At 37.0% G+C, this 25388-nt stretch overlaps 4 protein-coding genes and 1 long non-coding RNA gene across 6 annotated transcripts; 3 read left to right on the forward strand and 2 right to left on the reverse strand.

Moving 5' to 3' along the window:
* The first annotated feature begins 752 nt into the window (after positions 1–752).
* On the forward strand, positions 753–4241 carry LOC148904782 (uncharacterized). Its single transcript, XR_016118839.1, has 2 exons — positions 753–1162; positions 1265–4241. It is a non-coding gene; the product is annotated as an uncharacterized LOC148904782 (long non-coding RNA).
* Positions 2170–5955, reverse strand: LOC116296480 (surfeit locus protein 4 homolog). The gene is made up of 3 exons (XM_031704501.2): positions 5561–5955; positions 5062–5105; positions 2170–3347 (listed from the first exon to the last, which is right to left on the reverse strand). The coding sequence occupies exons 1-3, from the start codon at positions 5891–5893 to the stop codon at positions 2894–2896; spliced, it is 831 nt and encodes a 276-aa protein (XP_031560361.1). The 5' UTR covers positions 5894–5955; the 3' UTR covers positions 2170–2893.
* A 267-nt stretch (positions 5956–6222) lies between these two features.
* On the reverse strand, positions 6223–8613 carry LOC116296484 (uncharacterized). Its single transcript, XM_031704507.1, has one exon. The coding sequence runs from the start codon at positions 8545–8547 to the stop codon at positions 6997–6999; it is 1551 nt and encodes a 516-aa protein (XP_031560367.1). The 5' UTR covers positions 8548–8613; the 3' UTR covers positions 6223–6996.
* On the forward strand, positions 8609–12250 carry LOC116296485 (uncharacterized). Its single transcript, XM_031704508.2, has one exon. It carries the CDS (start codon positions 8795–8797, stop codon positions 10220–10222), a length of 1428 nt encoding a protein of 475 aa, XP_031560368.1. The 5' UTR covers positions 8609–8794; the 3' UTR covers positions 10223–12250.
* An 8692-nt stretch (positions 12251–20942) lies between these two features.
* LOC116296490 (uncharacterized) lies at positions 20943–24031 on the forward strand. 2 transcript variants are annotated; one of them, XM_031704512.2, is made up of 2 exons: positions 20943–20994; positions 22034–24031. In XM_031704512.2, the coding sequence occupies exon 2, from the start codon at positions 22176–22178 to the stop codon at positions 23856–23858; it is 1683 nt and encodes a 560-aa protein (XP_031560372.2). In that variant the 5' UTR covers positions 20943–20994; positions 22034–22175; the 3' UTR covers positions 23859–24031. The 2 variants fall into 2 exon arrangements, with proteins under 2 accessions (XP_031560372.2, XP_031560373.2); XM_031704513.2 differs by lacking the exon at positions 20943–20994 and adding an exon at positions 21392–21423.
* Positions 24032–25388: the final 1357 nt, after the last annotated feature.

A 25388-nucleotide genomic window follows, 5' to 3' on the forward strand; every position in this document is an offset into this window, starting at 1 on the left:
GGAAGGCCAATCCGCAAAGAAAAAGTTGCGATTTCATGCAAAACGGATACGTGTGGTCTTAGAGTCTCATAAATCAATCTCACGTACGATGGTCGACAACTGAAGACCGACCCACGAAATCTCGTCGAGTACCACCCTATCTTCACATTGTTATGCTGTCTTCAACTTGCCGGAGCCTTCTTGAACCGACTGCGGATGCCAGTGATCAGCTGGTGGCGTATAAACATCAATCGAAGTATAGAAGTCTGTGCCCGTCACGTGATGGAGTGTATTGTCGTTCCCGTCCCTAATCAAGTGGAGACGTTAAAAAAGTTGAGTCATGATCCTCTAACAATGTTGGTAGTCAGGGGCGGATGTAAGGGGTTCGGCTGGTTGCGTACAAATCCGCCCTCGACCACGATCCAACCATGACAACTACGAACCCCCTCAAATCATCTTGAATTTATCGAACCCCCTAAACAACGATTACAAGTTTGTTTGTTTTTTGTTTGGTTGTGTTTTTTTGTTTTGTTTTTGTTTGTTTTTGTTTTGGCTTTTTTGGTTTTTTTGGTTTGCTAAACTAGTCTTTTGTGTTTAGTTTGGTTCGGCAGCTCAAAATTTACCTCAGTTTAGAAGGGAAAAACAAAATCTTGTCAAACTCGTGAAATTCTGGACGGATCGGCCTCAAACTCATCCCAGATCCACAAGGAATCAATACAAACAAGCAAGTTTAAAGAAATATTTACAAATGTATTTCTTAGCTTATATTACACCTGATTTCAAAATAGTGCGAACTCTCGGGATTTCCAGTTTCGGTCGATCTTCGGCACTCGACCGACATCACTCGACGGCTTGGTAACCAGGCTAACCAGGCGTATTACATATCTATCAATGGCAGTCATGACGAAAACCAAACTCGGGAACTGATCATGAAAGATATAAATCAGGTTTTGACAAGACCATCAATATGCCATTTTTACTTGGGAACTGATCATGGAAACCATATCAACTGATCTGCGATGGAGGGTAATCTATCATCAGATAATTTATTGCTCCACAATTCAAGAAACATGCAGGGCTCTTTTCGTTGGCGAGACATTCCTGTGTAAAAGAAGAAAGCTATATAAACAGCAGCGAGATGTCAAAGCACTTGGAAGACGAGGAAGGTATCGACTGCTAACATGTGAGTATAAGCTTATTATACGTAAGGTTACGTTAGTTTACTTCAAAATTTTAGTCGGGAACACAGCCAATAAAATATTGTAAATTCTAAATTTCATTCCAGACAATGAAAATGGTATATTGAAGTCTATGGTCTTGTCAAAACCTGATTTATATCTTTCATGATCAGTTCCCGAGTTTGGTTTTCGTCATGACTGCCATTGATAGATATGTAACCCGCCTGGTTAGCCTGGTTACCAAGCCGTCGAGTGATGTCGGTCGAGTGTCGAAGATCGACCGAAACTGGAAATCCCGAGAGTTCGCACTATTTTGAAATCTGGTGTAACAAACTCCATACATTTACTGTAATTCGATGGACACTAAAATCGAGCTTGGGATACCTGTGCTGTCAGAAGAATACTTCAATACAAATATTTTAGGAAAGTTTTGCCCCATGTAAGGGAATCCGAAATCCAAAAAATTTTAGGCTTTGGAATCCAGAATCCAGTTTATAATGGCATCCAGAATCCACTACTTTGAAATTCAAAGTCTACACTCAAATGCTATCGCCTTGACCTAGACTGAACCAGGGACACCTTCCTAGTTATACGGGCAAGTATATCAAATATAATTTTTAGAGAAAGTATCTGAAAATTAACGATATGGAATCCGGAATCCACAATACAAAAGTTTTGGAATCCGTAATCCAGAGTCTCAGAATCCGGAATCCAGCGCTTGGAATCCGGAATCCACCATAAGTTCAGACTCCCTTACATGGAAAGTTCATTACTTATGTAATATACCTCAGTTTTGTTCCACGCTTTTTAACTAAATATCAACAGAAAGTCCAAAGTTTGAAAATTCTATCTTGTCAAGAATTTTTAATAATTTCAAAACATGCCCATTTTATTTAAAAGACTTCCATTGTAACAATAATTTTTAATATTTTAATTAATTTTAATCTGCCATTTTAGCAAAGGTCCATAAGAGGGTCACCCCCAGCAGTCGGCATCAAAAACTCAAAGAGTCTGATAATTTAAATTCTTTTAATCTTTCCTTAAATCTCTATTTCACAACTTTTCAAACAATATTAGTCAGGAATACGATAACTTTTATTCTGCTTTTGTATGTTTACATGTCTATTTATATTGTAAGGTGTGTTGTAATACATCAGAGACAACTCTTGTAACATTGACTGGTAGATAGAGAGTCTAGCGTAAGTTATAGTTTTCAAAATCCTAACAAGTCTCATGTAAAATCTGAGAATTATACTATGTAATTCATAATTATACTAATTCATAGTTCCGAATTCCCTTAGTTATCATTGCTATGTCCCACAAGCTCAACGAATTAGATAGAACATATTAGAGTTTAAAACCTCTGATTGAGAAAAATAAATCATAAATTGCCACAACGTTTCATGTCCTGAGAAAATAAAATAAAATTGGCTTGTACAGCGTAATCCTTGTAGTACTCTTCAAAACAAATGTGTGGTTGTTTGTGGGACAAGATTTTGATTCCACTGGGAAAACTGCAGCAATGTCGGAACTATGAATGGACTCTTTAGGTTCAGTTTCTAATGGATCGATGTACCTGTACATGGATATTGATGTTCACTGTCAAATACTACTGTCTTAATGATGGATACAAAAAAAATGTTACAGACATATTTGACTTATCACAACATAAATACCATTTTTAGTAATCTACAGGTACATACATAGTAGAAGTGAGTTAAGAATGGATTTTTACTTCACCATTTTTTCTTGTAGTCATCAACGCTTACACCTCCTGGGCCTAAAGCAACAACCAGCAATAAGCCACCAATAACAGACATGGTCTGGAAAAAATCATACTTCAAGAAATCTCTCATGGGAGAGTTGGAATCAAAGACCCAGAAAGGATTCAAATAAACATTGAGAAGGGAAAGAAATACAACAAGAACCAATGATGCTAGCTTGGTCTTGTAGCCGATTCCAACTAAGATCATTAAAATAGTACCAGCAATATCTAGTAAAAGATATGAAAACACAAACTGAAATTTAATAAGGGTTGCGAACATGAAGACAAGCAGGACACGGCCAGTAAGCTGAAGGTATGTTTTGGGGGAGTTACCACCAACACTGGGTACACCAGCAAAGAGGCTTCTCTGTTCTGATCGGGCTTCTGCCAACAGCAACAACAGACCTCCACAAAGAGCAAGGTTTCTGTAAAATAATTTTAAAATACTGACATCGAGCTTACTTAACGAAATTTGTTACTCAAAAACTTCAGTATTAAAAGGTTACCACAAAATAACTCAAGTTACAACATAGTTATTAACATATAAATTCTAAATAAATTTAAAAAATTATAAATAAATTAAAAACATGACCCTCAAATGAAATAAGATTTCCACAAAGTAGTCACTGTCTAAAGAATCGATTAATAATAAAATAATGTATAAAAGCTTATAAGCACATTAAGGGATGTCACAAACAATCTGCCACAAAATTTTAAATAGAGGAAAGTGACCCGCCATCACAGACATTGAATTCTAGCCAGCAGCATATGAAAATGTTGCATTGGCTATAAACATCACATGATTGCCAGCAATGTTGCACATGGTGTTGACCAAATGCAAAACTACACCATGTGGGAGGGCATCAATCAGAATATCAAAAGTTGGCTATTCTTTCCTAACAAGCCACTTGAAAGTCATCCACTGGTCTGCCTACATGTATGGGACCTAACATACATTACTATTATGATTAACATGGATTTTTTCATCTCTTTTGATCACAAAATACATAAAAACATATAGAGTGATGTTTAATGTTATACTACTACTAATAATAGTAATAATAATTTATTTATGTACTGTAGCACCAATTCCTCAAAGACCAAAAGTGCTTCTTAATCAGAAAATTAACAAATGAATAGCGCAGCGCATTGATTCTAAAAATAGCTTAAAGATTCGGACAAACATTGCATTCTGTTTAACCGCTGCAAGGATTATATGCACCGATTTTATTATTTTTACTTAAAGTTACAATAATAACCCATGTAAACTAAGATCAAATTATCTGCAGAAAGTAAACTCGTAAGTTTGTTTGTTCAAATTTTGCCTTTGTCTTTGTTTTTATGACGTCACGGTTGTGCTGCGCTATTAAAAATCTGTACTTATTAGCGCAATGTGTGACAAAATAAGATGAATGCTATCCACCTTAGTAAATTGAATTGAATTTTTCCTGAAAGGCCAAGCTGAAATGCAAGGAATTTTGCTATAGGACTTGTGATCTGCATACAGGGATATTTAATTATTCGTTGAAGGTAAATGATTATCGTAGAATATTTACTGAGCCATGAGTATTCAAGCAGCAAGGTAAATGTTCATTACAATCACTGAGCCTGAGGGGAATAGTTGTTTTGGTATAATTTTAGACTTGAATATCAGAGAAAAGACTAAATTTGGGATAAAAAATGTTTTAGTATTAATTCCGTGCTAGGCAAACTTTGGAAAACCTCATAATCACCTCTTGAGCAGTGATCATTATTTCAGAATCACTGGGAGCTTAACCAATCAGAGAACATAAAGCTTTATATTCCAGCCTAAAATTATACTAAATAGCATTATTACTACTGGTAGTAAATTGACATGAATATTTCTATATCTCTTGTAATAAAAAGTTTCCCCAAGATTAAAAATGGACCTGTTTATTATATTCATGCAATAAGACCATATTAAAACTGTTCAACCTGGTGTCTTTTATTCCCCTTTTTCGATCCCATGCGTCTCCCATGCATAGATTTCCTCAAGATTTCCTCAGGAACACCTCATTAAACTGGGAGTGCAAAAATAAAAACAAAGGCCCAATAAAAACGTATATAAATCTTCTTGGATAACCAAGGTTATTCTTTGCATTCTTTGTTTTAACTTACCGTAACAAGAACTTGAAATCCCACAATATGCTATAACCAACAGTCTGTAAACAAAAGGTATTCAATCATAAGCAGACTACATGATTTAGTAATACAGGATATATCACTGTATACGGTTTCGTCTGTTAATATATATATAAATATACCCGACGTATAGTTAGATACTAGTTTCGAAACCCTTATACTGGATAACTTAAAGAAATTTTATTGCATGTTAAATTTCCTTATAATGCATGGTACCTTAAATTAGGCTTACTTTGATTTGTACACGTACACGTTTAGAATCAACCAACAAAATAAAATCTTAGGATAGTTTTAGAAATATAAGCTTATTCCATAAATCCATGATACAACGTTTTTTGAAGATACTTATTTAAAATGAACCAAAAAACAACAACACAAAATCTAAGAGTTGGTGGTGTGATGAAGAAAGTGCAATCGATACTAGTACTGGTTTTTGATCCGGATGACTTGCTTATTATTCTTCTAACTTACTAACCTGAATCAGTACAACAGAGAAAAGAACTCCTACAGCATATTCCACTTTCTGACGGCTGAGAATCATTAGGCAGCCACCAATTTGTGCAAACAAGTTAAAAATGACAAAGAGGACACTAAGAACTGTTCCACAATGCCAAGTCTGTTCGATGTAGTCTCTTTGTTCGCCCCACTGAAACCACATTCGAATACCGTCTTCAAAGAACGTCGAAATAAGACAGAAACGAGCTACATGGGGTAAAACGTGCTTTCCATGGCGAAGAACTTGATCAGCAACATCTTCTGCTTTACTGAGATATTCATTATACTGAAATCCGCCAGCCTGCCTCGCCATTTTAACTGAAGCTTCGTCTACAACCTGCCTCTGATGATTGCAAATGGCGGCCAAAAGGAACAGTATTATCATAATACGCTATGATATACTGCCACGTTGCCTTCAAGTGACGTCACACCGGAAACCAATCCTGGCTATAATATCGTTCTAAGCTTTTTTTCCCCATTTATTTAGTCATAGCAACGCGGAGTTTAATAACTAGGATAACATTAAAAAATATAAGAATTGCGTAAATATAGAAAATGAACGCACTAGCTGCATTCCTTGAAAAATTGCAAGTCTTTTGAAGCAAAAAAGAGGGCATATATTGTGTGACATGCTAACTAATATTGTGTGACAGTTGTCTTTATTGTCATAGTTCTAAATTGCAAATCGTTTCAATACTCCTTTGACAATTTCAATTCTTGATATCAGTAAATAAATCACTACTTTATAACAGGGCATACTTTATCTAATGCGATGCCTGCATTTATCATGTAAATATTTTATAATTTAGAAGCACATTATTTTTCTACATGCTTACAGAACTTACACAGCTACCCCTTATTTAGTGCATATAGATTAGCAACTCCCCCTATTTGTAGTTACTCTCCCCACTGTTGTTTATCTAGTTAGATGCTTTGTCTTATTTCCTCATTGCTTCAATCTTTGCACTATTTGAATGATAAGGATGCAGCTTAGTACAGTGAAATTGAAAGAACCAATAATAATTTTGAATTTATCTAATTGTCAGGCAGCTTATGATTGGTTAATCAAGACTTAAACTATGCCCTTTTGCATTTTCAAGAAAGGAGAACTTCTATGCATGTTTACTGGGTCACATTTAACAGAATCCCAATGCAAAGTGCCTTACTTTGATTATATCCATATAGAAAGGGTGTATATAAATCATCATCGTCAGTGAAAAAGTTAACTAATAAAATTGTGCGAATTAGTGCTAAGTTTTGTAGGTTTACCGTCTACTAAGGTCTACTGAACTTACCAATTTTTTCAAATCTGTGATAAAATTTTGTAAATATAGACACTCTTTTGTAAACTTGAACTTGAACTTGATTTCTTACAAACATTTTAAAGGAATTATGGTATGCACTCTAAATACATCTTTATATTGTAACAATTACACCTGCTCTTTTAGAAGTGTCTGTACAAGCTACAAAAAGTCTAGCAGAGATGTCATCATAGCACATACAATTAACAGTGTATTCCTTTTGACATGACTGGCTCAAGTTACTTGAGCAGGTACATTTTAACAGAGAAACATTAATGGATTTCAGTTCTGATCCTGAACTACAACAAACAGCTTTGCCAGTCAATACTGATGAGTTTCCAACCTGAGACATTTTACCATGTTCTTTTAAATTACCAAGTTTGATGAACTGTAACGTGCCATGGTAATGAATTATCAATGAATTTGTTACAATGTACATACTGAAGACATTTTCTGTTAGACTAATACTATGCAAGCACTCCCATTTCTTAAGGTCCCAGTATCTGATGCCATCACCTACTGCACATGAGAACAGGTGCCGATTAGAAACTGCAAGACTACTGATTGGACCTACATGTCCTTCAAGTGTATGGACTGATTCATACGTATCCTTGCTCCACACTTTAACTAAACTATCTGTGGATCCTGAAAATATGTGTGTGTCATTCAACACAACAGATCTGATAGATCCACAGTGTTCTGATAGAATTTGACAGCACTTTAATGTATTGGTATCCCATAATATTATCTGTTTATCCATTGATCCTGTGACAACACGTGTCTCATCTTTGAACTTTGCTATAGTTAGTATCACGCCAGAGTGACCAACAAGATTGGTTATTGAACCATCCTCCAAGTCCAGGGCCTTTAAAGAGTTGACAAGAAGTGGATCATCATCAGCAGTGGTTGCTACTTGTGCCTCCACCAAAAACAGTTTGTTGTTGGCAGTTACCATCATGACAGGGCTTTGGACATTTGAAGGCAGATAGATACAGTCAGAACTGACTCTGCGCAGTAGAAGGAAATCTGTGATGGGATCTATCTCATGGCTTCCTACTGCAATACTTGGCCATTTCTTTTCCTGCAATAAGTCAGGTAATTGAAGTTGAATGAACTGCCAAACACAACGATTAACTTCAGAAACCAAGCCAATACACTGTTGGCGGTTTGAAGAGCTGGAGAAAGTGCGAAGTATGCTGCCAAACTTCTGTCCTAACAGCACTTGACAAGAGTTTAAAATCTCTGGTAGATTATTCAAACGAGAAACGTATTTTAAGCACAGTGAGGCAGCAGTTTCCGGTTTATCATCAAACTCATGAAGTGCTGAAGACACCATTATTTTGGCAGCAAGGATTTTATCTTGTACTTCTTTAACAACACCAAATGCAACTTGAGCTGCATCCCTAGCTTTAGTAAACTCTCTCTTTGCTTCTATACTGTCATTCTTCAGCAATTCATATCCATTTTCCATGAATGCTACGGCTGCTATAAGCTCTTTTCTTCGGAGAACATTCAATTCCTCATGTATTTTCCTGAATTCACTCAGAAGGAGTTGACGTAGCTTCTCATCTGCTAAGTCACCATGTTCCAAGCTTTTTATTGCTCGATTTGCAACCAAAGCCCACACAAGTTTGAGAGACACTTTAACCACCGCAAGCTCGGCCATCGTGAATTGTTTAGAACACTCCTTTCCGCAGATGTAGTAATGTCGTTCTATATAAATAACTGATGATTCGATTTGTTCAACGAAAACAAATATGACGCAGACGGGTTCCCTGTGTTATTGTATCAGCTGTTCCCTAGTATCGCGGGCTCCTAATCGACGCTTTATTGCAGTGAAACAAACAACACTAGAGTTTATACCTGTAGCTGTCTGGAGCTGAGGTTGAGAGGTTTGCAATAATGCTTGCAAGATGATGAATTCCATGCTCATTTACTTATTTTTGCTGTCCTTTGTGCTAGTGACGTTCTCAATTAATCCAGGTTCCAACAGCGTTCAACACAAGGAGTTGAGTAAAGAACATACAGGCTTGAGATGGCTGACAGATATCATCACTTGGATCCCATGGCTACTTCGCAGTATTCTTTCTTTCATTTACTTGATTATCAATACAGTAGTATTAACTTTGACCTACTTTGTGGCCACAATGTTCAGCCTTTTGCATCAGTTCATCAAACTCATTGAGTTCCTTGGGTACCTTGTTCGGCTTGTTCTACAAGCTAACTACAACTTCGTGTCGTCTTTCGTTACGAGAATGCGATTCATCGTTCAAAACTCATACGTATTCCTTAGAGATCTGCTTGTATCTACTGCAAGAACTTTCCTATCGCTAATTAAAACGGTTGTTAACTTTTTACATCACATAGTATTCAACATGCCAAAACTGTTTGAATTTACAGAAACTGGCCTTCGAACGACAGCCAAAATGGCAGGATCTGTAACACAGAAGACGAATTCAACGTTTCGTACTATCGTATCCGTAATTAAAGCAGTTGTTGAATTGTTTGGCACATCGATATTGAACACTTTTAAAGTGGTAATCGATCTGCTGTATACTGGTATCCTATCGTGTGTTCACTTTTTCCAGTTCGTTGGTAAGAATATCATATCCCTTACATTCAGAATAAGCCAAAGTATGATACATTTGTTTCAAAGGATATGGGCTGCTATTAAAACGTGTTGCTCGATTATTTTTGCATATGCGAAATCTTCATACTATGGAGTATTGCAGTTTATTCAAGCTATCTTTTCAATGTTCTGTGATGTCATAATGTCAATTTTGAAGACAATTGGATTGTTTGTTAGACACTTTGGCAGATTTGCATTGAACACTTTCATAGCTCTTGGAAGGTTCGTTAATTACATGGCTAGAAACATTACAGATATAGGCACTCAGCTTATCCCAAGCATCAAAGCAAGTAAAGTATTGGTTATAAGCATGTCATGCATGCTTCTAATTGTTATTTCCATTACAATGGTTTTAAAAATCAATATATTTATTCTTGTCTTTGGCTTCTTGGAATCCTTAATCCAGTATGTGTCACTATTAATGATAAGATCAGTGAATAATCAACAAACAGTCATTGACAATAGCAGACAAAGCTCTAATTTCACACCTGGAAATGAAGAACGTTTGCAACGTCAACTGGAACTTGAAAGAGACAAGACTTTGTGTGTTGTTTGTCAAGATGAAGTGAAAAAGATTCTCTTGTTACCATGTCGACACATGTGCATATGTGTCATGTGTGCTAATCATATTACGAGTATTGTTAACTGGAATAGAAGAGTCTGTCCTCTATGTCGTACTCGAATTGGATCTATGGTAGAGGTGTATTCATAAAATTAAACTCCAGAAGTGAAAACTAAAACTTGCAGCCTGTGAGCGCAGCAGACCTTAAAAATGTCTTGTACTAAAATGGCAACTTGTTTAGTATTAATCTAAAAGATAAGCAAGGTTTTGTTCAATATTGTTGAATTGCATACAACTGTCACCTGTGTAAAACCATTGGATTGCATGGCAACTGATGTTTAGTATTAATCTAAAAGATAAGCAAGGTTTTGTTCAATATTATTGAATTGCATACAACTGTCACCTGTGTAAAACCAATAGATTGCATGGCAACTGATGTTTAGTATTAATCTAAAAGATAAGCAAGGTTTTGTTCAATATTATTGAATTGCATACAACTGTCACCTGTGTAAAACCAATAGATTGCATGGCAACTGATGTTTAGTATTAATCTAAAAGATAAGCAAGGTTTTGTTCAATATTATTGAATTGCATACAACTGTCACCTGTGTAAAACCAATAGATTGCATGGCAACTGATGTTTAGTATTAATCTAAAAGATAAGCAAGGTTTTGTTCAATATTGTTGAATTCCATACAACTGTCACCTGTGTAAAACCAATAGACTGCATGGCAACTGATGTTTAGTATTAATCTAAAAGATAAGCAAGGTTTTGTTCAATATTGTTGAATTCCATACAACTGTCACCTGTGTAAAACCAATAGATTGCATGGCAACTGATGTTTAGTATTAATCTAAAAGATAAGCAAGGATTTTTCAATATTATTGAATTGCATACGAATGTAATCTGTGTAAAACCAATAGATTAAGTATGTATTTTTATTAGAATCAATCAAGAAAAAATTATTTATTTTAAAGGGTTTGATTAGTACGTTAAAATATTCTAAAGGTATAAACACAAGTGTGAAACCTAAATAGCGCTAAATTATCCTAATTCTATCTTCTATCATTTAATTAGTGCTAGGTAGAGTGCAAAGTAGAGTGAAGGCATTTAGAGTTATTTTACTTCGCCAGTAAAAGAAAAGTCAGCTTAATACATATTAGTCAAATCCAACTAATGGTCTATCATCAATGCTGCATTCTGATTGGATGAGCTTTGAAAACCAAAACTCTAAATTTAACTTTGATTCAAAACTTGTTTGCTTCTATATATTTGACCAACTAGTTGGATTAGACTAAAACAATTAGCCCTGTTGCCCTCATGGCCTGTGAGTCAATAAGCCCATAATTAGCCTTCACCGAGATAGTCTATTGACCCATTGTTTTCATTTGTTTTACTTAGACTGTTTGTCAGTTACTAATTCGAAAACTTTCTTTCATGGTTCCTGTGAAATAAAAAATACTACTCAAAATGTAATCGTACAATAACCAGAGAAGAAAACAATGGAATCGGGGTCTACTAAATTAATGTGTATTAGACTAATATCTATTTCATGAGTTTAGTGTTTTCACTCTATTTGCTTGCTTATTGTGGTTATACTCTAGAAAGTGAATTATCTGTTTTCAAATTCAAAGTGGGAGTTTTTCTTATAGATCCCTACACCATGATTAATCAAGTTTTTAGACAGGACTTGGATCAAATAAAACTATAATATAAATAGACTAGTTTTGCCTGTTGCAGCCCAGTCTTTTAAAAAGCTTTTATAAAAGCTATTTCTTCTGTGAAGTAGTTCTATTTTTCGGCTACAAGTTTTATCATCTATAATTATAATTCTGTTATCCAAAAATAGCTACTCTGTATGTCATCATGCTACAGAACTGGTTAGATTATAACTGACATAAATGAGCAAATTTCAAAACATTGTGATTACTGGGTTGCTTGTGACAGCCGAGTTTAAAAACAAACTTTCCTCCATTTTTATTTTTTCCTGTTTAGGAAAATATCAGAGTTGCATAATAGTATGAGGGTCTTCATTACCCAAGAGTCCATTGCAGGAAAATGTACAATATGTAGGTAGGGTTCCTGTCTTGTATGATGTGTAATGCATGTGACAGTTGTCAATCAAAGCCATTAAATTCCCAAGTGATTGATTGGGGGTTGGGCCATAGGCATCACAAGACAGCTTGGCAGTGATGAGAGTCTCAGGTTGCCAAAGGTTGATCAAAAGCCTTTGGTGTTGCAAAATCTGTATTTGCAGTGCAATGTAGTCATTAGAGAGTTTTAGATTGACTTTTTTTTCTCCCCGCAAACGGCAAACGTGACCACGTTTTCATAGTTTTCGTGTATTTTACTTTACCTTTTACAAACCTTCTCACCAAGCGCAAATACTCTTTTGTTTTTCTACTACTTGGACTTTTTTGCGATTCTTTTGCAGTAATTTAAAAGAATTCTTTACTGGTCAACTGACGTTTCACGTTTGCCGTGAACGTAAATCTAAAACTCTCTATTAATAATGACTTCACTTGACTACAAACTTCGGGAACATTGAGAACAATGGGTTTTAGACTAGTTTTCTACCTTTCTCCCCATTATTGTCTTCTGCAACCCTAAAGTAGATAAAATGTGTTTTCTGAAAGATTAATAGTAAATCAAGCAGCATGAATGCAGTTCACAATAATTGCATCATGCACTTAAACTTGAACGTTTGTGGGGGGTCAAAACTTTTTATTTTGACGAAAGCCGTTTACTTGTTGACTTAATAGGAGGGTCTTGAATTTCTTACTGAGCTGTAAAGTGGGGGGGGGGGGGGGGGGGTACAAAAATATTTTCAAAACGTTAACTGCAAATCCCCCTGCGCTAACATACAGCCCTCTGATTCTGTGGAAATAAGAATTTAGAATATATACACTTATTTCAATAAAGTTTGTCGCCTGAAAAGCTACAAAGCTGAGACCAACAAGGATTATGGGTAGTTACATTTTGCATGTTTCAACCGCTTTAATAATTTGATGGATTTTAGATCTTCTACCAGTCACAGTCTCACCTCTTCTGAGCATCCTCAAGCTGGCAAATTGTAGCAAAAGCTTGACTTGCTTGATATTAAAAGTTTCCCATGATCCTCAGTGATCTCAGCTTTCTAGGTTATTTAGTGACTAACTTTATTGAAATAAGTGTATATGTATAGACAGCATTGATTAAAGTACATAATGATATCCTTGAAGCTCTTGATAGTCAGAAATGTGTTATTCTTCTGCTATTAGATCTGTCAGCTGCATTCGACACCGTAGATCACCACATCTTGCTGGATCGTCTAAAAACAAGGTTTGGCATCGCTGGAAAAGCACTCAACTGGTTTAAATCTTACCTCTCTGATAGAACATTGACAATCAACGTCCCCAATGGTGAATCAACAGTACGACCTCTTCCCTTTGGGGTCCCACAAGGGAGTGTACTTGGACCTGTACTATTTTCTATGTACATTTCGCCTCTAGGAGACCTCATTAGGCGTCATGATATGGAGTGTCATCTCTATACTGACAACACTTAACTGTACATTCCCTTTAAAGCCAACTGTGCACAAGAAATGCGCTAAATGAATGTGGCAAGATCTAGGATAGAGACGTGTGTACGAGATGTCGATGCATGGATGACTTGGAACAACCTCAAGCTTAATACAGACAAACCAGAATTGTTACTATCGAATGCACGCCATCGTCCTCGACCACCCCTGAAATCGCTGCCAGTATGTGGTGATGTGATCCACACAGCAGCTGAAGTTCGTAACATTGGAGGACTGAGGGATTTAACTTTGTGTATGGACCACCATGGCATGAACATTTGCAAAACATGCTTCTATCACTTAAGGAACATTAGTAGAATAAGAAAATATCTTACTTGAACTTGATATACTTGCCAGTATAACTAGGGAGGTGTCCCTGGTATATATAACTAGCGTGATAAAGAACAATTGCGCATACATTAAGTTTCAGACACCATAACGTATCGCAAGGCCCGGATTCCGGATTCCAGAGTGCTGGATTCCGGATTCCAAAACCTAAAATCTCGTGGATTCCGGATTCCAGATTCCCTTACACTGGGTGGCGCCCCATGTAAGGGAATCCGGAATCCGGAATCCGGAAATCGGAGTCCGGAATCCACGAAATTTTAGGCTTTGGAATCCGGAATCCAGGCCTTGGAATCCGGAATCCAGTTTATAATGGAATCCGGAATCCACCCTTTTGGATTTCCGAAATTATAATGGAATCCGGAATCCGCTACTTTGAAATTCAAAGTCTACACTCAAATGCTATTGCCTCGACCTAGACTGAACCGATGTAGCCCCTCCCCCTCTGTGTAATATCTCCACCAAGAATATCTCTCATTAGATGCTGATTTAATTGATAGAGGATTCTACTTATACTGGCAAGTATATCAAAAATAACGATTTTCAGAGAAAGTCTCTGAAAATTAACGATATGGAATCTGGAATCCGCAATACAAATGTTTTGGAATCCGGAATCCAGACCCCTAGAATCCGTAATTAAGAGTCTCGGAATCCGGAATCCACCATAAGTCCGGATTCCCTTATATGGGGCGATGGGCTAATCCTTTCATCGTAAAAGAGATGAGGCCTCTTATACCTCCCCGTTTCTACTTCAAGCTTATGGTTGCTAATTCTTAATTTTGTAAGCGCCACTCTGTGCTTAATATTGGTGACTTGACTCAAATATTCTTAAAAGTTATAAGATCCGTTTTAAACTGACGAAAGACTCTGAGTTTATTTTTATGTCTGTCGTCTTTCCTTTCATCATTGTGGAGGATACTCCATAAAATTTACCTCTCAATGTCATATATTCTTTGGGTTATTATTTTTCCATATTCATACCATCTTGGAGAAAGTTCATTTTGTTTTCATCCAAATTATCCCCAATCCGAGTTGTTCTAAAGTAGTTTTCATTTTTATGCTCCAAAAGGCTTTTTTAGTTTCATTTTTAATTTCTTGGTAGACTTCAGCTTAAAGTTTTTTTGGGTGTAGTTCCGACTTTATAATTTTATGCCAGAATTTAAAGCTTCTACTGCATGCTTTGCATTTTAGCGTAAATCTTCCTAACTCAGCTCTGCATGCAAGGTTACTAGCATTCTTTGTCACCTTGAGAAGCATTTTGCAAAATTTCAAAACTAACAAGTTCCATGGGCTCTTGGTCTTTGGTGATTAATGTTTCGATACCCCATATATCACTTGCGTATAGAAGTATTGGTGTAGCAAGCGAGTTAAATAGTTTTAATAGTTAATTTGATATTGGATGTGAAAAATTCACCCATTTGTTTTTTCATCTGAAATAGTGCCTTTAATGCAGCTTTTTCAAATTCTTGTTTTGCAAACGTAAAGTTTCCAAAGGTTGTAAAATTTAATCCTAAATATTTATATGATTTAACGTTTTCTAGTTTAAATTTGTTCAAATAGAATTGGAAGTTATTCATTGTCTTCCCTGTATTATTGAAAACCATCACTTTTGTGTTTGTTATATTAACTGTTAAGCCTGATTGTTCACAAAATGTCTCTAGCTTGTCGAGATAATTCTGAAGCCCTTTAGCAGATTTAGACAACAGAACCAGGTCATCTGCATATAAAAGACAGGGGCGGCGGAACCGGCCCCCCCCCCCCCCCCAAAAAAATTGGTTCTTAGCCATTTTTTTACGGCGCATGCGTCTGCAATAAAACAAAACATTGTCATTATCACATAGTGTTAAATATAATCTTCAGTGCCCCCCAAAGATTTTTGCAGTGCTCCCCCAAAGATTTTTAGCTTCCGCCGCCCCTGAAAGAGTCATTAACCGTCATTGCCCCCCCCCCCCACCCCTTCGTGCTTTACCGGTGCCAGACCGGGGCCAGACCAGGGCTTTCGCGAGGGATTCCCTGCATTTGAGCGCTCTGGTAGGCGGAAGATACACTTCTTTTCACTGCTTTGCATCACGGAGTCATATCTGGTCAGCGGTTAATTTTTACTTCTGGTCAGCGGTTATGAATTTGCCTTAATTATGTGTGGTTATTTTTTGGATTTAGCCCGTTTTAAGATTTTTTTTCCCCCACCTGTAAAAAAAATCTTAAAACGGGCTAAATTAAAATAATAACCACACAGAGCGCGCGAAAGAATCGAAGCCGTTATTTCTCAATGATCGGGTAAAATTTCGAGGCTTTCTTTCACGTTTCAATGATTTCATTCAAATTTTTGAAGAATCCCTATACATTTCCTTATAACATGACACCACAGAAACCAAGCTTAAGCTACTTGTATGCTCCCTTTCCTCAAAAAGTGCAATCTTGCGCAAGAGTACCCATATATGGATTTGAATGACGTATTCATAGATAAATGGCTCATAGATTGGCTTAGCAGCTGAGGATGTAATTCTGGGCTTTAGAAGTAATATTGTTGATCAGTAAAAGAAGATTTCTAGGATTGTAATTCAGATATTCATTAGTATTAATACAGCTACTCAGTCGGCAGTATTATGGCTTCAATCGCGCGTGGGTTAGTAGAGCCTAAAGGAAAATACGGTTTCAGTCTCTATTTAATCTTGAAAGGCATATACATAAATATATCGTTAAATACTACGCGGCAATAGAGCTGGTAACTTTGGGCGTATAAATCCCGGGGGGTACTCCCCTATATTTGTTATACGGGTATGTGCCGCCCTATAGGGTATGGTTTTTCGGCTTTTGGGTCTGGGGTAGGGTATCATTTTTTGACATTTTGTCTGGGATAGGGTATTATCTTAGTCTGGGATAGGGTTAACGATTTGGTCATTTTTGTCTAGCGAATTGGCTACGCTTTCAGCCGGCACAAAAACAATAAAAACGTTAGTAAATATTGATTGCAATCTGTTTAAAAACCGTCTTTTCCGTCCTTTAGTCTGGGACAGGGTGTACAATTCTTAGTCTTAGTCTGGGGTAGGGTATGTCAAATCAAATTTTTGGGTCTGGGATAGGATCAGGGTTTTGAGGTCCTGGCGGCACACCCCTACCCAAGTTGGGGTGGTAGTACCATCATTACCATTGAATAACCATCATTTCCGTCATTTAGTTTTGGATAGGGTGTACAATTCTTAGTTATAGTGTGGGGTAGGGTATGTCAAATCAAAATTTTAGGTCTGAGATGGGGTCAGGTTTTTGAGGTCCTGACGGCACACCCCTACTCAAGTTGGGGTGGTAGTACCCCCCCCCCCCCCCCCGGGTATAAATACTTTTCGCTGGTTTGGATATTTAAAAAGACAATATTTGAAGAATATAATCAATAATGGAGAGATCGAGAACTTCAGAACGGTTAGCGAAAAACAAAATAACCATTTAAACATATCTAAACGAATTTATGTCGAGTATTTGGCCACGAAATAAATATATTTCTTCCGTCAAAAAATATAGAGATCTTAGTATGTGTGTGTGTGAGGACATATATAGTAGTTGGTTAAAAGTTTACAAGATATTAGAATTGGTGAATTTATCTTCTTGGCTGGTTGATTGAGAAGGAAATGAAAAGAAAAGATCTTGTTTGCTCCTTTAAGATGAGAATGACTGTTAAGTTTATTTTATGACGGTCCGGTAACCTAAAAATTGTCAGCACTAGTTGATCAAAGTTGATCATAAATGATCAAAAGCTATATAAAAGATCCTTTTTGTCATCCATGTTCGAAAAGGAAACGTATTTTAAGCACAGTGAGAGGCAGTAGTTTCCGGTTTATCATCAAACTCTTGCAGTGCAGTGGTTGAAAGTTTGTTGTGTTTTCAAAGATGGCGAGTGGACTTTCCTCACTCGTAAGAGTATTTTTTTTTACCACTATTGTGAAATTTCTCGCTTTCTGATTGGTCTAGAGTCTGGGAAAATAGGAGAACCAGTATCGATAAATTACGTCAGCAAATCACAAGCGAGCTTGAAATCCTGTTCTTTTTTTTTTTTTTTTTTTTTTTTTTTTTTTTTTTTTTTTTTTTTTTTTTTCCAAATCTTACCCTTGACATTGGATACCATAAGGGAATTTACGGTGACCCAGAAGTACAAAACACATTTATTAGTGCCGAATCACAATTCGTGGTGTGAAAACACATTTTCGTGACAATGACACAAAACACAGCTCAATCACACAAAACACAGCTCAATCACACAAAACACAGCTCAATCACACAAAACACAGCTCAATCACACAAAACACAGCTCAATCACACAAAACACAGCTCAATCACACAAAACACAGCTCAATCACACAAAACACACCTCAGTCACACAAAACGCACAGCACAATCACACAAAACACAGCTCAATCACACAAAACACAGCTCAATCACACAAAACACAGCTCAATCACACAAAACACACCTCAGTCACACAAAACGCACAGCACAATCACACAAAACACAGCTCAATCACACAAAACACAGCTCAATCACACAAAACACAGCTCAATCACACAAAACACAGCTCAATCACACAAAACACAGCTCAATCACACAAAACACAGCACAATCACACAAAACACAGCTCAATCACACAAAACACAGCTCAATCACACAAAACACAGCACAATGACACAAAACACAGCTCAATCACACAAAACACACCTCAATCACACAAAACACACCTCAATCACACAAAACACACCTCAATCACACAAAACACACCTCAATCACACAATTAAGCAATGGTCAAGGCAATGTGCTTTGCGTGCGTAAATCTATTTATGGTGCACGGGATAGTTAGGAGATGGTATGTGAAGTCACGTCATACCACGTGGTCAGATGACTGGTTCACCCAATGCAACAAGTTTCGTTACCATAGCATTCATTGTAATGACTATAAGCGCGGGGAAGATCGGCGATGTTTGGTTTGCAAGTCACGTGGTATGTGACGCCACGTCATATCACGTGGTCAGATGACTGATAAAACTAGTATCACCCATCGTACCAAGTTTCGTTACCATAGCATTCATTGCAATGCGCATTAACAAAAATCAGCGAAAATGTTGGGTTCATAAGTCACGTGATATGTGACGTCACGCCATGTCGCGAAGTCAGATGATTGATAACACAAGTCTCACCATGCAATGATACCAAGTTTCGTTAGCATAGCTTGCTTCATTAAGGCGTTATGGCCAAGGGGACACCAGATGCATGTCAATGGGGTCACGAGATGCGGGGCCATTAGAGGTGTGTACGATGGGGCCACCAGGGGTACGTATGTGGAAGCGAATTTCGTTAAAATAAGTGTTATTTCATTTGATGAAATGACAACATGCAAATGTTCGTAATTCAGTTTTCAATTTCAATTTATTTACGCTGTTTTTTGTTTTTTTTCAATTTTATGAAATAGAATTACAAGAATATATATATATATATATTTAGAATTTTTACTATAATTAACAATATAATAGGTGTAAGTATACGACAGCCAAAGGAGTTAAAGCTTTCTCTTGGCTGTCGTAATTTTCATTTAGTAAGTCAAAACTACTGGCAAAAATCTGCGATGTTTGGTTGTTAACGTGATATGTGACGTCACGTCATGTCACGTGGTCAGATGACTGACAACACAAGTCTCACCAATGCTATCAAGTTACGTTACCATAGCATGTGGGGACAGGAGATGCGGACCACCAGATGTAAGTGGCACGTGCTAGCCTTATGCAACTGAAACGACCTGAAACCTAGTCTCCCCCACAGCCGCTCTCAGTGTCGTCATGCAACGCTTTCTCCCCTGACACTGAAAGCGCCTGTGGGGGAGACTACCTGAAACCAGGCAAAAAATCGAATCTTCATCGAGTTCGTCGTCCAGTTTGTGTATTTTATTGGCTTTTATCGATCGATCGAGTGTTTGTTTTCGGCTTCCAACGCAAATCCAGGGGCGGATCCAGGATTTTTTCAAAGGGGGGGAGGGGGGGGGTGTAGCATTGATTGAGGTGGTGGAGAGATATATAGCAGACCAAACGGTTAGGGACACGATTATTTGCTGCAGGCGGGCACGATTGTTTCAGGTCCCACACACGGCGTATAGAAAAAAAACACGAGCGAAATGTGTTCGGCACCCCTGTTTTAATAAAACTCGCGATGCTGTTGGTTTTGTCATGAAAAAAATAATAATAATAATAAATCACGATGGCTCTCATAGGGGGGGGGGGGCTGCAACCCCCTAACCCCCCCCCCCCCTATATCCGCCATTGATTTAACCATACACATGATACTTCATGATACTACACATGATACTGACATAATGAATCTCTGTAGGGTTACTAAGTAAAGGTGCTCTTTCCAGTGCTGGTATTGGTTTTTCTCTCAGTTTAATTTTAACTCAACCGAATTTTCGGCCGCCATTTTGGCAGGGGGTCTATAATGAAAGGGGCTGTACTGTAACGATAAACCGGCTGTAATGCAAGGAGTACATAAACTGTCTGAAGTTGTTACCTCGTCCAACTGCTCATAAAAACCAAGAGAAAAATGTTCTCAATGAATTAAGCTCTACCCGAAGCGATAACAACTTTGAGCAGCTTATCCTGTCATGAAGAAAAAGTAAAAAATTCATAGAACAGTTCGTTGTTTTGGACCCGGAAGTTCTATTAGGGACGGACCATTAGATTTTTGAGGGGGGGGGGGGGGGGGGGTTGGGCAAAAACCCAAAACATTTCGAGCACAGCTTTGAATAGTGAAAAAAAATCGCGCATAAGAAAAGTGTCAGAAAAAAATTCCAAATTATGTCCAAAAAATTCCTGCTCAGCCATAAGGCGTAAAAAAAATTCCTGCACAAAATAAATTGCAACTCGGGCAGCTCGCGTGACGCCGTGACGTAATTCTTAAATTTCCAAGAATCTTGTGTCAACAATTCCAAGAAACTCATTTGAATTCACATTTTTGCTTGAACCAGTCGTAAATTTATGAAAACCCAAGGTAAGAACTAAATAACATTTATTTTAGGCCTCAAGTTGTTCACACACAGCTACTTATTTAGAGGATACCCACGAGCGAACCAGGATTTCGGCTTTTATTTGACTTTTGATTAGAGAAAATTTGACTTAAGCTCACCAAACGGCTCAAAGCTCATTTGCGATGAACAGAATATCTCTGTAACGAGATAGTGACGTTGAAGCCAGTAAAATGTTTCAAAAGTTCACTTCAGTTAATTTTTTTCCTTCCATATTGAGAAAATCGCAATTTACTTCTTCAATATTCATTGTAAAACTCTAGCTTCTGACACACTCTAGCTCTAGCTTCTCACTTTTCTGATCGTTGCACTAGTTTTGAAATACTTTCCATCAATTATTGCTGTTTTTTGGTTGTATCACAGCGTGGGACAATCACAACAGAGCTCCAAACTAGGTGAAAGCCCAAAGATGGAATTAGAATTTAGTAGTTGATTTTTGAGTAGCCGGAGGAAAACCGGAGAACCCGGAAAAAACCCTTTGAAGCACAGGAGAGAATCAGCAAACAACTCTACTCACATACGACATCGAGATCAGCAGGACTCGAACTCTGGCCGCATTAGAAAGGCGGCGCATTATCAGCGCATGCCACCAGTGCTTCCCAATCTCGACAATATCTAGAAGCAATTTTGTTTTGAAAAGCAAGAAACTACATCATCAGGACAACAGTGAAATTTCACATGTGAAATTAAAAATTACTCCTGAAATTTCACCACGTAATACCACCACAGAGGACAAATTACTCCCAAATTCAAGGTGAAATTTCACATGTAATTTGTAATTTCACGTTTTAAATTTCACTGTTGCCATGGTGATGTGGCTTCCTCTGCTTTTAAAACAAACTGGCATCTAGAAAGTTAGGATGTTAGGAAGGCTCAGGAAATTTCACTCGCCACCATTTTGATTACCCATATACAAATCTGGCATTTGCTGCCTGGAAATCCATACTAGTGACACCTCAATTTTGCAAATTTTCTCAATTTTGATTGGCCAACTGTCTTTTCCAGATCAGCTGCATGGGTGCTGATGAAAGGAAGGCGGGAGTGGTCCTCTGACTTGTTTCTTAGTATCGCGGGCTCCCAATCGAACTCACATTCAAACAAACCAAAACTGTAGCTGTCTGGAGCTGAGGTTAAAGGGTTTTTCAAGATGATGAAATCCATGGCCATTCAGTTATTTTTGCTGTCCTTTGTGCTAGTGACGTTCTCATGCAATCCAGGTTCCAACAGCGTTCAACACAAGGAGTTGAGTAAAGACCAGTCAGGCTTGAGATGGCTGACAGATATCATCACTTGGATCACATGGCTACTTCGCAGTATTCTTTCTGTCGTTTACTTCATTATTTATACAGTTGTACTATTTTTGAACTATTTTATGGCCACATTGTTCAGCCTTTTGCATCAGTTCATCAAACTCATTGAGTTCCTTTGGTACCTTGTTCGGCTTGTTCTGCAAGCTAGCCACAACTTCCTGTCATCTTGCTTTTATAATACAAGAATGCGATCAATCGTTCAAAACTCATACATATTCCTTAAAGATCTGCTTGTATCTACTGCAAGAACTTTCCTATCGTTAATGAAAACGATTCTTGACTTTTTACTTCACATAATATTCAACATGCCAAAACTGTTAAAAGTCATAATTGATCTGCTGTATACTGTTATCCTGTGGTGTGGTCATTTTTTGCTGTTTATTGGAAAAAATATCATATCCCTAGCATTCAAAATAAGCCAAAGTACGATGCATTTGTTTCAAAGGATATGGGCTGCTATTAAAACATTTGGCCCAATCATTTTCACTTATACAAAATCTTTATTCTATGGAGTATTGCAGTTTATTCAAGCTATCTTCCCAATCTTCTATGATGTCATAATGACAATTTTGAAGACAATTGGATTGTTTGTTGGACACTGTGGTAGATTTGTATTGAACACTTTCATAGCGCTTGCAAGGTTTGTTTATAACATGGCTAGAACCATTATAGAAATGGGCACTCAGCTTATCCCAAGCATCAAAGCAATTAAAGCATTTGGTACATCGACATTGAACACTTTAAAAGTCGTAATAGACCTGCTTTATACTGGTATCCTATGGTGTGGCCATTTTTTGCTGTTAATTGGAAAGAATATCATATCCCTTGCATTCAAAATAAGCCAAACTATGATTCATTTGTTTCAAAGGATATGGGCTGCTATTAAAACATGTGGCTCAATTATTTTCACTTGTGCGAAATCTTTATTCTATGGAGTATTCCAGTTTATCTTCACAGTCTTCAATAATGGCATGTCAATTTTGGGTACAATTGGATTGTTTGTGGAACACTGTGTCAAATTTGTATTGAACATTTTCATAGATCTTGCAAGGCTTGTTTATTACATGGCTAAAACCATTACCACGGGCACTCCGTTTACCCCAAACATCAAAGCAAGTAAAGTATCTGTCATGAGCATGTTTCTAATTATCACTTCCATAACATTGGCAGTTTTTAAAATCAATATATTTATTCTTGGCTTTGGCTACTTGGAATCTTTAATCCAGTATGTGACAGCATTGAAAAGATCAGTGAATAATCAACAAACAGTCATTGACAATAGCAGACAAAGTTCTAATTCCACACCTCAAAATGAAAAAAGTTTGCGACGTCAACTGGAGCTTGAAAAAGACAAGACTTTGTGTGTTGTTTGCCAAGGTGAAGTGAAAAAGATTCTCTTTTTACCATGTCGACACTTGTGCACATGTGTCAAGTGTGCTAAACTCATTGATACAAAATTTGACCAACTCTGTCCTCTATGCCGTACTCAAGTTAAATCTACGATGGAGGTGTATTTATAAAATAAAACTCCAGAAGTGAAAACTAAAACTTGCAGCCAGCTCCACAGCAGACCATAAAAAAGTCTTGTACTAAAATTGTAGCACTGCCAACAGCATGGCAACTTGTTATTTGTTTAGTATTAATCTAAAAGATAACCAAGGTATTGTTAAATTGTTGAATTGTTTGCGTAGTTCCAGGAAGGGGGGGGGGGGGGGTGTCAGAGAAGTGATAAAAATTATAGAGTTTGTATGGAAGAAAGTTGGAATTTCTGGGGGTAGGGGGGTCTTTAAAAAATTCCTCTGTTGGGGAAGGGGAGTTAGAGATAATAAAAAATTCCTCTGTTGGGGAAGAGGAGTTCTAGATAATAAAAAATTCCTCTGTTGGGGAAGAGGAGTTCTAGATAATAAAAAATTCCTCTGTTGGGGAAGAGGAGTTCTAGATAATAAAAAATTCCTCTGTTGGGGAAGAGGAGTTCTAGATAATAAAAAATTCCTCTGTTGGGGAAGAGGAGTTCTAGATAATAAAAAATTCCTCTGTTGGGGAAGAGGAGTTCTAGATAATAAAAAATTCCTCTGTTGGGGAAGAGGAGTTGTAGATAATTTGTGGAGCTACGCATTGAATACAACTGGCAAAACAATGTAAAAACAATAGATTTAGTATATACATTTTATGATTAGAATCAATTAAGCAAAAATTATTTTCACAGGAACTTTAAAAAATTTGATTATGTTAAAATAGTCTAAGGTACAAACACTAAAATTGTACAACCTAAATATAGTGCTAAATTACAATAATTATATGGTTCTGTTATCCATAAATAGCTAGTCCTGTGTGTCATCACGCAACAGATTTGGTTTATTGTTAAAAATATAAAAATGCGCTCAAAGGTCTCTGTACTGTGATGTAAGCATGCTGGTTGCTGTAGAGCACAAAAGAAGCAAACTCTGAAACACAAGTCATAGCAGAATCTTTCTCTTGCTGTTCGAGCGCTCTACAGCTCCCAGAGTATTTATATCAGACATAAGCTGCCATCTCATATTGCTTTTGTAAAATATTTTAGGACAACATTGCGCAAATGTGTCTCTGTTCTCTAATAAAAACATGGTAGCCAGGCAATCAGAGCTATAAAAATATCTTATAAAACTATAATATAAATGGGCTAATTTTAAAAAAATGTCTTCGTCTCCGTTTTTACTGTTTAAGAAAATGTCAGAGCTGCATAATAGTACCAATGGGTATTCATTACCCCAGAGTCCATATTGCAGGAAAATGCAGCTATAGGGTCCTGTCTCATATGTATAATGCATGTGACAGTTGTCAATCAATGCCCCTTAATTACCAAGTGATTATTTGGGTATTGGGTTATAGGCATCACAAGACAGTTTGGTAGTGCTGAGGGTCTCATTTTATTAGGATTAGATTTAATTAGGATTATATTTAGGATATTATAGAATTATTAGGATAACTGAATTTTGTAATTAGTCCTTATTTCTTCTTCTTTTTCTTGATTGTAAATTAGTAATTAAAACCCCTGTTGGGGCATACTAATA

The sequence above is a fragment of the Actinia tenebrosa genome, unplaced genomic scaffold (assembly GCF_029948245.1).
Source record: "Actinia tenebrosa isolate PJP-AT-01 unplaced genomic scaffold, QUT_ActTen_1.0 PGA_scaffold9__36_contigs__length_13948895, whole genome shotgun sequence".
Classification (NCBI taxonomy): domain Eukaryota; kingdom Metazoa; phylum Cnidaria; class Anthozoa; order Actiniaria; family Actiniidae; genus Actinia; species Actinia tenebrosa.

Excerpts from the sequence above, each read along its gene's own strand:
- LOC116296480 (XM_031704501.2), bottom strand. The coding sequence starts at position 5,893 with ATGGCGAGGCAGGCTGGCGGATTTCAGTATAATGAATATCTCAGTAAA. Across the intron at positions 5,106-5,560 it reads TCTCTGTTGTACTGATTCAG|ACTGTTGGTTATAGCATATT; the intron begins GTTAGTAAGTTA and ends TTTTGTTTACAG. Across the intron at positions 3,348-5,061 it reads GATTTCAAGTTCTTGTTACG|AAACCTTGCTCTTTGTGGAG; the intron begins GTAAGTTAAAAC and ends ATTATTTTACAG.
- LOC116296484 (XM_031704507.1), bottom strand. The coding sequence starts at position 8,547 with ATGGCCGAGCTTGCGGTGGTTAAAGTGTCTCTCAAACTTGTGTGGGCT.
- LOC116296485 (XM_031704508.2), top strand. The coding sequence starts at position 8,795 with ATGATGAATTCCATGCTCATTTACTTATTTTTGCTGTCCTTTGTGCTA.
- LOC116296490 (XM_031704512.2), top strand. The coding sequence starts at position 22,176 with ATGATGAAATCCATGGCCATTCAGTTATTTTTGCTGTCCTTTGTGCTA.